The 12,434-nt window shown below is 56.6% G+C and overlaps 1 protein-coding gene across 2 annotated transcripts; it reads left to right on the top strand.

Annotated features, from left to right (window-relative positions):
* The first annotated feature begins 7,833 nt into the window (after positions 1-7,833).
* SYNGR2 (synaptogyrin 2) lies at positions 7,834-11,928 on the top strand. Of its 2 annotated transcripts, none has more exons than XM_023729131.1 (4): positions 7,834-8,140; positions 10,034-10,271; positions 10,644-10,723; positions 10,891-11,928. In XM_023729131.1, the coding sequence occupies exons 1-4, from the start codon at positions 8,042-8,044 to the stop codon at positions 11,092-11,094; spliced, it is 621 nt and encodes a 206-aa protein (XP_023584899.1). In that variant the 5' UTR covers positions 7,834-8,041; the 3' UTR covers positions 11,095-11,928. The 2 variants fall into 2 exon arrangements, with proteins under 2 accessions (XP_023584899.1, XP_004374169.1); XM_004374112.2 differs by having other exon boundaries at positions 7,837-8,140; positions 10,644-10,783; positions 10,891-11,926.
* The last annotated feature ends 506 nt before the right edge of the window (positions 11,929-12,434 follow it).

Genomic DNA, 12,434 nt, shown 5'->3' with positions numbered 1-12,434 from the left:
AGGACCAACATGGTCCTTCTCAGAGGGAGGTTCTAGACCATTTCACAAGAATCACTTGGAGGGGTGGGCTGCTTGATCAAAATCAGATCCTTAGACCCCACACGGGGTCTAATGAACAGGAAGCTCCAGGTTTGGGACTTGGGATCGCCAAGCTTTCAGCTGTCAAGAGATATGTCTGTAGCGTGGTATGCGGGATCCCGAAGGGCTGGCAGCAGCTCTATTGTCTGCAGCCTGAGGACGGACCCCAGGTTGCTTCCTTCCTCCATTAGCAGCACAACTCCAGTTGCCTCACATCTACCTGCTCAACCCACGCTTGAGCTCTGCTCGGCTTCCGGTCCCAGGGTGGCTTTGTCTTCATTTTTCAAATTTTGAATGTGCCATCCACATCATCAAATGTTCCCACACAGCTGATGAATTTTAAATTGAGTAATGGCTACCCTTTGTTGGTGGGCTAGATCCATAAATAGGAGCCCTGGTGGCGCAGTGGTTCAGCACTCGGCTGCTAACTGAAAGGTCAGTGGTTTCAACGCATAGGCTGCCCCTTGGGAGAAAGATGTGGTAATGTGCTTCTGTAAAGACTACAGCCTTGGAAACTTTGTGGGGCAGATCTATTCTGTCTTATAGGGTCACTATAAGTCAGAATCGACTCAACGGCAACAGGTTTGGTTTTGGGTTTCGGTTTAGATCCATAAACAGTATTCAAAAGCAACAAATTTCACAAATCTGTTAAAATGAAAAGTAAATTCCCCAGGCTCGGTGCATTTAAAAAAATGAGTATGTGTTCATGCAAATCAAGCTTCTATTAATGGCCATTGAAATGGAAATGAAGGCGCCATTTTTTTCTTTCCATTTTTTAAGTCAAGGTCACTTCCCTTCTCAAAGGGAGCAAAAAAATATATATACACACATATATATAATCATACCTTGCCCTTGGGCCTCCATTTCCCCCATGTGGAGGCAGGATTCTGGCCCAAAAGATCCTCCTGGGGCCAGGAGGAAAGGCTCTGGGCCCCGAGGGTAGCATTTACTGAATTCTTGGTAGCAGCCTACAAAATGGTGCCCCAGAGAGTAGCTTTAACTCTAGATATACTTTTATTTTCTTCAAATTAAAGATTTTGCAAGAAAATCTGTTTGAAAAACAAAAGGAATATATTCAGGAAAAAAAAACGGGTTGTCAGGAAGTTTAGAAAGAGGAACAGATGAGAAAATAGTTGTTGGTGTTCGTGCAGCCCTGGGCAGGGGAAGAAATCCTGATTCTAGAAGGTTGGTGCTGGTTGTTTTGTTGTTGTTAGTTGCCATCAACTCAACTCCAAATCATGGCAACCCCATATATAATAGAACGAAATGTTGCCCAGTCCTGCGCCATCTTCATAATCATTGGTATGCTTCAGGTACTCAAAATACACAATGGTGCAACAAACGACTCAAGCATACCAACTGAATTGAATTGTGTCCCCTCAAAATATGTGTCAAGTTGGTTAGATCGTGATTCCCAGTATTGTGTGGTTGTCCTCCATTTTGTGATCTGATGTAATTATCCTCCATTTTGTGATGTGTTATAAATCCTAGCCTCTGTGCAATACGCAGATGACACAACCTTGCTTGCTGAAAGCAGAGAAAGTACTTACTGATAAAGATCAAAGACTGCAGCCTTCAGTATGGATTACACCTCAACATAAAGAAAACAAAAATCCTCACAACTGTACCAATAAGTAACATCATGATAAACGGAAAAAAGATTGAATTTGTCAAGGATTTCATTTTACTTGGATCCACAATCAACGCCCATGGAAGCAGCAGTCAAGAAATCAAACGATGTATTGCATTGGGCAAATCTGCTGCAAAAGACCTCTTTATAAAAGTGTTAAAAAGCAAAGATGTCACTTTAAGGACTAAGGTGCACCTGACCCAGACCACGGTATTTTCAATTGCTTCACATGCATGCAAAATCTGGACAATGAATAAGAAAGACCGAAGAAGAACTGATGCATTTGAATTATGGTGTTGGCGAAGAATATACCATGGACTGTTAGAAGAACAAACAAATCTATCTCGGAAGAAGTACAGCCAGAGTGCTCCTTAGAAGTGAGGGTGGCGAGACTTTGTCTCACGTAGCTTAGACATGTTATCAGGAAGGGCCAGTCACTGGAGGACTTGAGAGCACCTAACAACAACATGCTTGTGGTTATGGTCCCATTTGGGAGTGAGTTTTCTGTTATTTTAATGAGACAGGATTAGGGTGGGATGTATCCTGAGTCACTGCCTTACTAGAGGGTGTGACTCAAGTCACCACCCTTACCCCAGTCATTACCCTTACCCCCATTATTCAAGTCATGCCCTTACTTGAGTCACATCTTTTATCTTACAAGACAGAAAAGGAGAGAGAAGCGAGCAGAGATAGGGATCTCCATACCACCAAGAAGAAGAGACGGGAGTGGAGTGCATCCTCTGGAACCAGAGTCCCTGTGCTGAGAACCTTCTAGAACCAGGAGACACAAAGAGAGAGAACTGTAACACCGGAATCGGCACAAGACGGCAAGAAGCTGCCGCAGAGAAATGGCGGCAGCAGAATCAGGAGACCAGTGTAAGACAGCGCAGGAGCCGACCCGTGGAGCAAGAGAAAGCTGAGTGCCTTTGGGCAGGAGGCTTCCTGGCCGAGTGGGCTGCCTCTGGGCACTTATCAATGGAGCTAAAGAGCTTAGCAACACTTCCCCTAGCAGAGCAGAAGCCAGGCCGAGGGGCTGAGGGGCCGAGGGCCAGAGAGAGGCCTGCCTGCAGACATGGCCAAGAGAAGGCTGTCCTCATCGACACAGACCTTCCCCCAGAGCCAACAGAGTCAGAAAGCCTTCCCCACAAGCTGGGGCTCTGAATTCAGACTTCTAGCCTCCTTGGAGCCCTGGTGGCCAAGTGGTTAAGAGCTCAGGCTGCTAACCAAAAGGTCGGCAGTTCGAATCCACCAGCCTCTCCTTGGAAACCCTATGGGGCAGTTCTACTCTGTCTTATAGGGTCATTTGAGTCAGGATTGACGTGACGGCATACAACAACAACAGCCTCCTAAACTGTGAGAAAATAAATTTCACTCAGCATAGTGTTCTCAAGGTACATCCGTGTTGAAACGTGTATCAGAACTTCATTCCTTCTTATGGCTGAATAACATTCCATTGTGTGGATGGATCACACTGTGTTTATCCATTCATCTGTTGAGGGACACGTGGGTTGTTCCCACCCTTCGGCTGTGGTGAATAGTGCTGCTGTGAGCATGCATGTGCAAGTATCTGTCTGAGTCCCTGTTTTTGATTCTTTTGGGGGTATGTCCAAGAGCGGAATTGCTGGGTCATGTGGTGATTCTGTTTAGCGTTTACTTAAGGTACTTAGTAAATACTGTTGGTCTTTCTTCCTCCCCGGACCCTTTCACCTCCCTGGAAGTCGCCTTCGACATCTCCATTAACTACAAAGTCCTGGAGGTTTTCCCTGAAGGCCGCCGAGTTCTCATAACATGCTACTCAACACAGATGCCCCTACCGATCACCTACACCCTCTGGGACAGCCAGGGCACAGAGCTGGGAAGATGGCAGTGCTGACCAGGCACTCGGCCTCCTTCATCCTCAACACCACACTCAAGTCCAGTCCAGTCCTGCTCACCTACTCCTGCCATGGGGCCTCCATGTCCGGCAAGACGGCCATCAGTAACAGCCTGCAGATGTTCAAGGAGCTGTGGGACAGTGAGTGCGGGTGGCGGGGGCACCACGGGGGAGCAGGCAGCGGGCAGCAGCATCTGGCAGATAAACCCAGAGCTTCTGGAGGTGGGATTTCTGTGCTCCTGGGGGCTGGGCTTAGAAAAGGTCAAGGGCAGGAGGGTGGGGACAAGGACAAGGACACTCACAGTCCCAAAAGGCCTGATCCCAGGGCACGGCCTGTCTCCAGCTGGGGGCCCTGGCACAAGCCCCTGGCCAGGGTGTGGTTGAGGGGGTTGAGAGGAACATGCAAAAGGGCAGAAGGGAGCAAGCAAGGCCTGGCGAGGATAGAGGAGGGATAGGATTAGGGGTGTGTTTAGTGCTGACCTCAGACTGATAAGCTAGGCACCTTTTGTGTGCGATCTCCTTGAATCTTCACCACCAAAGGGTGGGGTCTATAGAAGTGGAAGAGAAAGGAGGCTATAAAACATGCCTGGGCCTCTTGGCTTGCAAGTAACAAAGGCTGGTTTCAACTCCTGACCGCCAGCTCCGATCCCTGTTCTTCCCCTTGTCCTTCCTGGCGGAAGCCAAGGTGGTAACCAGGAAGTGCCGCCTGGCCTCTGGTGGCACTGTGACCCCGGGCCCTCATCCATTCCTTGTCTCTGACCCTAAGAAGTTAACACAGGGAAGGGACAGCCTAGGGAAGGAGACCCCGGCATGTCAAGGGTTCAAATCCCACACTTAGTGGCGCTGGTGAAGGACATCATGCTCAGTAAGGTAGAAGGGCAGGGAGAAAGAGGAAGATCCTCCATGAGATGCATTGACACAGTGGCTGCAACAATGGGCTTAAACATACCTACTATTGTGAGGATGGCGCAGGACCGGGCAGAGTTTCATTGTACATAGGGTTGCTGTGAGTCAGAACTGACTGGATAGCACCCAACAACAACACTGGCCTGGGGGTCTTGGGTAAGCAACTCCACCTCTCTGGGCCTCAGTGGCTTCATTTGCAAAACAAAGATAATAGTACCATGTAGTATTGAAAGGCTTAAATGAACGCTTTTAGTGCATGCAACAAGGAGTGGCCGGGTGTTACTAGCCAGTAAGGATGTTTGTTGTTGTCGTTAGGTGCCTTCCCGTCAGTTCTGACTCACAGCAACCCCATATACAACAGAACGGAACACTGCCCAGTCCTGCGCCATCCTCACGATCATTGCTATGTTTGAGCCCATTGTTGCAGGCACTGTGTCAATCCATCTCGTCGAGGGTCTTCCTCTTTTTCGCTGGCCCTCTACTTTACCAAGTGTGATGTCCTTCTCCAGGGACTGGTCCCTCCTGATAACACGTCCACACTACGTGAGATGTAGTCTCGCCATCTTTGCTTCTAAGGAGCATTCGGGCTGCTTGCTCATTCTTCCGGCAGTCCATGGTATATTCAATGTCCTTCGCCAACACTATAATTCAAATGCACCGGTTCTTCTTCAGTCTTCCTTAGTCATTGTCCAGCTTTTGCATGCATACGATACGATTGAAAATATCATGGCTTGGGTCAGGTGCACCTTAGTCCTCAAAGCGACATCTTTGCTTCTGAACACTTCAAAGAGGTTTTTGCAGCAGATTTGCCCAATGCAATACATCATTTGATTTCCTGACCACTGCTTCCATGGGTGTTGATTGTGGATCCAAGCCAAATGAAATCCTTGACAACTTCAATCTTTTCTCCGTTTATCCTGATGTTGCTTATTGGTCGAGTTGTGAGGATTTTTGTTCTCTTGATGTTGAGGTGTAATCCACACTGAAGGCTGTGGTCTGTGATCTCCATCTGTAAGTGCTACCCTGTCCTGCTCCACCAGTGCTGTTGTCCCAGCTGCAGGCCAACTTCACCCTGATGGACAGGGGCCAGGCGTCATGGTGGAGGTTATCTGCCAGGTGTCCTTGGGCAGCCCACCTATCACCTACAGCCCGGTCGGGAAGACTGGGTGCATCCATGAGGAGCAGACACCACCCCATGGGGAGCCTGCCAACTTCTCATTCCCGCAGGCCGAAATGTCAGCCTGGCCCTAGCGCCAGGTGAAAAACAACAAAAGCATCCAGTACAGCGCCTTCACGATGTTGCCCTCAGGTGAGGGCCCTTGGCCTCCTAGGGCAGCCGGCTCTTCTTGGGTAGGAGGTGGGCCGTGCCTGGGTGTCCAGGGGTAGGTTGGTGGGAGGTGGGCCAGTCACTGCCAAGACTGGTCAGCCTCCTGGTCAGAGAAGGGTTGGGGGCAACCAGCCTGCCCTTGCCTAAACAGGAGTCCCAACTCAGCTACCCCTGCCTCTCCCCAAGTAAAGCTGTTCCAGGGTCCCACCTTGGTGCTGGCTGGCAGCCTCACTGGCACAGCCTTTGCCTCTGGAATGCTGCTGGGCTGCATCCTGTGGATCTGGTAGGAAGTGATGCTGGGTGTAGGCGAGGGGCAAGGACTGGGGTGCCCTTGGCTGATGGGGAGCAGTGGGTGGGGGGTTGTGGGGCCGGGCTACTGCCATGGGTGTGTATGTAGGACTTGTAGATGCTTAAGGGGCTACTGTGTGCCAAGCACCCCGCTGACTGGGAGGAAAGTCCCAGCCTCTCTGTGATGGTCAGCTGACGCTGTGAGGTCTGAGGAGAGAAGGCAGGATGATGCCTTCATGGGAGATACACAGATCGGTGCCTCCCAGGTGGTGACAGGAGGCAGGCGCTGGGCCTCCTAGGGCCTCCGTGTGCTCCACCTGTCTGTGGTCTTCGGTGGCAGTGACACCCCCCTCCTTGAACCTCCCTTGGTTTCTGAGGCGTTGCTATTCTGGTTCTCCACCTCCTCCCTTCTGCGGACATTGCCCAGGACTCTGTTCTTGGCATCTCCCTGTCTCACCTAGGTCCTTCCTCCCAAGGCACTCAAGGTCAAGTGTGTCACTGCTCTGAAGCTCAGTTTTCCCCTCTATAAAACGAGCATAGAGACGTGGCTTCAACTTGCTCTAACCCGCCCTGTGACCAGCACTTGCCTCTCATGATTCAGCCCCCCTTTCCCTTTGTTTGTGGGGTGAGTAAGCCTCGCACCCCTCCTCCTGCCCTGGGCTCAGATGTGCCCAGCTCCATGAGAGTTGGGGGCCTCGGGAAGGGTAGCTGAGAGGGTGCTTGCCCAACCTGACTCTCAACGCCCTTGCAATAGATGTTGTGACCGGAAGATACAGAGGGCAGAGCCTCCAGGCCAGCCCAGCGCTTGCCCAACAGACGGACGGACCTACAGGGAAGGAAAGATGGCCAGCCTGATTCTGGATGCCCTGGACGCCTTCCGGAACACAGCGCTGTTGCTCTGAGGGTTTCTGCCACAGATGCGGTTACCTCCTTAGGATGGGTGTGTGGGCTGTAAAGGAAGGGGGGTGGCTCTGTGCAGCTGTCCTCACCTCTCACCCGACTGTCCCATCCATCCAGGACAGTGGGCTGGGGGACGCACAGTGTGACAGGGCCCAGCTGCTTGAACCCACCCGAGGGTCCAAATCTGACCTGGTCACCTTTCCCTCCCCAGCCCCTGGAGTAACACCCCATCTACTGGTGGCCCCGTCCTCTGGCTCCATCCACTCACCTTTCACACCGTGGGGCTCACCTGGGCGTTACTCTGGGCCCCACGTGGCCTGCGCCCCCTCAGTAACCCTTACCTGTAACTAGCAAAGGGTGTCTGGCATTTCTCCCTCCCCGGCAGCCTGTCGCTCCTGGGGAGCCCTCCCCACTCTGGAACTGTTTGGGGAATTAAACTGGATTAAATTCTGCCCCCTGCCTGTCGCCCTGGGAACTTCCCTTCTGTCTGTACACCATCTTGGAACCTGGAGATCTGAAGCCACACAGCCCAGGACGGCTCCAGAAAGAATTAGGGGCCACTGGGAGATCCATGACCCTTCCCCAGGCTTAGCTCCAGAGAGGAGGAAGGAGCTGCCGGGAGTCCCTGGGGCTTTGAGTGGGATGGGGCGGGGGGAAAGTGTCCTGGACAGGTGAGGTCCCGAGAGGGGGCCGGATGTGGCTTCCAGGAGGAGCAGACGAGAGGGCGGGGCAAGGACGGTGGGGGCGGGGCCGGGGACGCTGCAGTCCGTCTCTCTGTCTGGGGACTCTCTGACTCTTCCTGGGTCAGCCTGGAGGCCGAGCTGCAGGCCAGCGCGGGAGGAGGCCGAGCACCCACTAGGAGGTGGGTGGGCCGGGCGCACTTGGTGGCGGCGCGTCCGCGTCCCAGCGGTCCCCGTCACTCCCGAGGCACGCACTTTGCCCCGGTCCCTGGGCCACTGGCCACGCCCCCAGCTGGCGGGAGGGGCCGGAGCCGCCCGGCTGCTTCTCGGCGTTTGGCGGCGGCGGCGGCGGCGGCGACATGGAGAGCGGGGCCTACGGCGCGGCAAAGGCGGGCGGCTCCTTCAACCTGCAGCGCTTCCTGTCGCAGCCGCAGGTCGTGGTGCGCGCCGTGTGCACGGTGAGCGGCGGGAAGGGCGCGGGGCGTGGGGACGGCCGCCACCCCCGGCCTCAGGGCCTCCGGGCGCGACAGGTGGCGGCCCGCGCCCGGGGCCCGGATCTGGGAGGCGGCGCGCGGGTCCGCGCGGAACAGCGGGCCGCGCCTGTCTTCGTCCCTCACCCCGCCACCCCCACGCCCCGTCTGGAACCCTTCTCATCCCGGACCCCGCCACCTTCTTCCTGGGTCCGAATTTCTCACCCTGGTCCCGGGACCTGCCGCCCCCCCCCCCTTCCTGCGTCCAGACACCACCAACCCCGTCCCAGACCCCGTCACCTCCTCCCGGGTCCGGACTCCTCATCCTGGTCTCGGGCCCCGCCGGCCCCCCCCAGCCCCCCAGCCCCCTACCACGCGGGGTGGCCGGGAGACGCCGCGGGGATCAGCCCTTCGTTCTGCTGGCAATGGGTGGAGTTTGGAGCCGCTCCAGGACAGGTGGCCCGCACGCCGCGACTCCCAGTTTGGGGAATTCACCAGGAAGGGGCTTTCCGAAGCCACGTGGGGGGCGGGGAGGGTGTAAACGAGGCGTCTGACCCCTGAAACGGGGTCTCCCTTCCCCTCCAGAGCAGGCGAAAGGCCCTGTATCCTCACGCCAGATCTGGTGACCCAGCGTGTGCTTCCTCCCGTAAATGGGGCCAGCCTCCAGCACCAGGTTCTAGGGGGGAGGGGAGCGGGGGTCGTGACTAAAACTGGAGAAGGTTTTAGCGGTGGGCAGCAGAGGGGGGTCCTGAGCGCCTGCCTGGGCTGAAGCCTCCAGGGTGCCCCTGTAGCACTCCCCCACCCCCTCACCCCCCGTGGGTCCTGAGTGGGTCTGTCCGGGGCTGTGCCCAAGCAGTTGATGCCCCCAGTGTTGGGATGGCAGTGCCAGGAGTCGGCTGGGCACAGTGCGACCAGCATCCCAGAGTTCCGGCTCCCTCCCCAGCTGGGGGTGGGGCTTGTGACTGCCAGCTTGGGAGCCCTATTGGGAGTCCCCAAGGGCGGCAGGCTGGGCAGGGACCGGGCAGGGGCTGCCAGAGGGAGCCTAGAGCCAGCCAGCATCTGCTGAGGTGGGGTGCAATAGGCAGTGGCCCTAAGTCTGGGGAGGGGACAGGTGGCATGGAGCTACGGCCAAGGGGCTGGAACCCCTCTGGGAGTTCTGGCTGGTGGACCCTACCCCCAGGGTCTGAGTGCAGGGCTGAGCCCCAGGCCTGCTGCTCAGACCGGCAGGTGCAGGCTGGACTGACCCCGAGGTGAAAGAGGCTGGGGGGCGCTCAGAGTCAGAGGGGTGCCAGATTGCAGAAGTCCTTGTAGGAAGCAAGCTGAACAAACCGGGTTCTAGCCTGGAGCAGCTGGCCCCCCACCCCGAAGCTGGGGGGTCCAATGGTGCTGAGGCAGAAGCAGGTCCAGGAGGCAGACCCCTGGTTTTAGCTCAGAGTCCAGTCAGATTGCCCACTGGCGGAGCTCTTCCTAGAGGTGGGGCAGCTCCATCACCTGAGGGCAGGTGGTCAGGCAGAGGGTGGGTGCTGTGGAGGTGACTCGGACACCTGATGACGGGGTCAGACTAGAAATCAGGGCTTCTATGACTTTGTGGCCCGTAGTGTTTGGGGGTGCGCTGGGGGTGGGGGTTGTCTTTAATCCACATCACTGGCTGGGGCGGGGCAGTTCCCCCAAGATCCCTGGGCAGCTTGGCTGGGAAGGCATTGAGTTCTGGTGGTGTCCTGAAAAGTGGGGGGGTGGCGCTCCAGGAGGCAGTTTGTTCACTGGCTCGCCTGGCAAGTTCCGAAGGGGTTCCATGCCGTGCTCCCAAAGGGGAACCAGGCAGTGGGAGAGGCGGGTGTCCCACAGCCCAGCCCAACCACCCACCCCACCCTTCCCCCCCAGGTCTTCGCCTTGATCGTGTTTGCCTGCATCTTCGGCGAGGGCTACAGCAACATCCACACGTCCCAGCAGAGACACTGCGTGTTCAACCATAACGAGGACGCCTGTCGCTACGGCGGGGCCATTGGCGTGCTGGCCTTCCTGGCTTCCGCCTTCTTCTTCGTGATAGATGCCTACTTCCCCCAGATCAGCAACGCCACTGACCGCAAGTACTTGGTCATCGGTGACCTGCTCTTCTCAGGTACCTCCCCAGGGCACCTCCATTTGGTCTTGGGAGCGGAGGTGATCCCAGACCGTTTCCAAAGCACTAGAGCTCCTCCACTGCTCCCCAGCCCGCTCGCCTGGGTGGGCAGCTCCGCTTAGGTTTCGTGCCTACCCTAGGCTTGGGCATGCGGGTTTCTGCCCGTCTGCTAGAATGCCCCGATGTCCAGTAGTGAGTGCGGGGCTTTGGAACAAGGCTTCCCTGAGTTGGAATCACTTCCTCTCCCCTCCTCCCCCCAGCTTCTGTCGGGAGATCCCTGCCTTAGGGTCTCCTTCCCCCCAGGAGTTCCCCCAGGGTCCCCGGAAAGCCCCTGCTTCCTCACAGGGCTGACCCGTCTCCTCCTCTCCGCAGCTCTCTGGACCTTCCTGTGGTTCGTTGGTTTCTGCTTCCTCACCAACCAGTGGGCAGCCACCAAGTCTGAGGATGTGCTGGTGGGCGCCGACTCGGCCCGCGCGGCCATCACCTTCAGCTTCTTCTCCATTTTCTCCTGGGTAGGTGGGCCGGATGGGTGAGCTCGTGGGTGTGCTCGGTGATGGGTGGGGGAGCACCGGGGGGCCCTGTCTGCCCCACCCTGGCCTAAACCTTGGATGTCCCACAGGGTGTGCTAGCCTTCCTGGCTTACCGGCGCTACAAGGCTGGGGTGGACGACTTCATCCAGGACATCCAGAACTACGCGGACCCCACTCCCAACCCCAGCACGGCCTACGCCTCCTACCCCACCTCTGTGGACAGCTACCAGCAACCGCCCTTCACCCAGGATGCGGAGACCACCGAGGGCTACCAGCCGCCCCCTGTGTACTGAGTCACAGCGGGGGTGGTAAGGGGAGCAGGGAGGGGGCGCCGGGGCCCTCCCGCCGATCTCAGACTTCTCCCACGAGGTCTGCCTCTTGTCTCGCGCCTGCCGGAGAACCATCTGCTATCCTAGGAGCACCAAAGTGCCTTGTGCAGAAAGGGGCTTCCCTGCTGCCCACCCACTCACTCCTTAAGGGCATTTTTTAGACAAGGGTTTTTTTTTTTTTAGCTAGAAGTGTTTTCTCGTTGCTTTTAATGTCCCTGCCCCTGCATGGAGTAGCTAGGAATAGGATGGTGCCCTCCCTTCCTGCTGTGTGACAAGGGCCTTAGCCTTCCCCAACCCCCAAGTAGCTGAGCCACAGTCAGGGCCTTATGGCTGCAGTTACTGGGGTTCTCTGCCAAAGACAGAGGTGCTGGGCTCTGAGCCTCCTCGCCCCTCACTCAGGTTTGTCACCCCACCTGGTGGGGTTGCATGCCCCTGCCTGTTCTGGAGTGAGCAGCCCCCCCTTCCCCGCCTCCAGGGCCATGGTCACTGCTGTATTGCCTGCTCACTCAGGATCTGGGGATACCACCCTGTGCCAACTGCCTCTGGGCACCTTCCTGCTGTGGGAGAAGGGTGTGGGCACCCACCCCTGGCAGCAGGGAGGGGCTCTGCCTGATGACACACCCAGCTTTATGTAAATACTCTGCTGCGACTCTTGGGTCTGAAGTGTGGGACTGCCCAGACCCGCTCCATGTGCTGGACGGGCCTGCAGTGGGGAAGCGTGGCCCTCGGGCAGTCAGGCATGTTTGGAGAAGGAATAAACAGTTTTCTCATTCACGGTCTCCTTCCATTGGGTGCGTCTCAGCCTAGGGGTAGGAGAAAGAAATTCTGCTAGGCAGCCCTCGGGGTGGCTTCGTGGTGTTTCCTTCAGAGCAGAGGTGGCAGTCGGCCTCCCCCCAGCATGTCCACCACTGCCCGGTCTGTCTGGGGTCTCATTCCTCAAACTACCCTCCATCAGCTTCTCAAAATAGCAACTGTGCTCAGCGGTCACCAGGCCGATTCTCCCGGCCTGCCGTGCCAGGGTCCTGCCACCTCTTCTTGAAGCTGGGGGGCAATCCCCTGAGCACCCCTTCCCTAGAAGAGGGGTGCCGTGGGGAAGGGCGTAGAGGCCAGACCTCTACTTCCCCCCAGACGTGGGCCTAGCACCGCCAAGCCCTTCCCAGAATACACAGGGGCTGGACCCAGCCCACCCTCGGGAGGTCGGCCCCTGAAGCAACCCCCGGCTTCCCCTTTGAGGAGTGACAGAGGCACCTTGCACAGTGGGCCCTAGTGGTTTCAAAACCCTGGGTGAAAACGGACAGGGCCAC

Source organism: Trichechus manatus, unplaced genomic scaffold (genome assembly GCF_000243295.1).
Source record: "Trichechus manatus latirostris isolate Lorelei unplaced genomic scaffold, TriManLat1.0 scaffold00028, whole genome shotgun sequence".
Lineage (NCBI taxonomy): Eukaryota > Metazoa > Chordata > Mammalia > Sirenia > Trichechidae > Trichechus > Trichechus manatus.
This window is presented reverse-complemented; position numbering and strand designations above follow the sequence as displayed.

Bases quoted from the DNA above. Each gene is read 5' to 3' on its own strand.
- SYNGR2 (XM_004374112.2), top strand. From the start codon at position 8,042: ATGGAGAGCGGGGCCTACGGCGCGGCAAAGGCGGGCGGCTCCTTCAAC. The intron at 10,272-10,643 runs GTACCTCCCCAG...TCCTCTCCGCAG, and splicing joins CGGTGACCTGCTCTTCTCAG to CTCTCTGGACCTTCCTGTGG. The intron at 10,784-10,890 runs GTAGGTGGGCCG...GATGTCCCACAG, and splicing joins TCTTCTCCATTTTCTCCTGG to GGTGTGCTAGCCTTCCTGGC.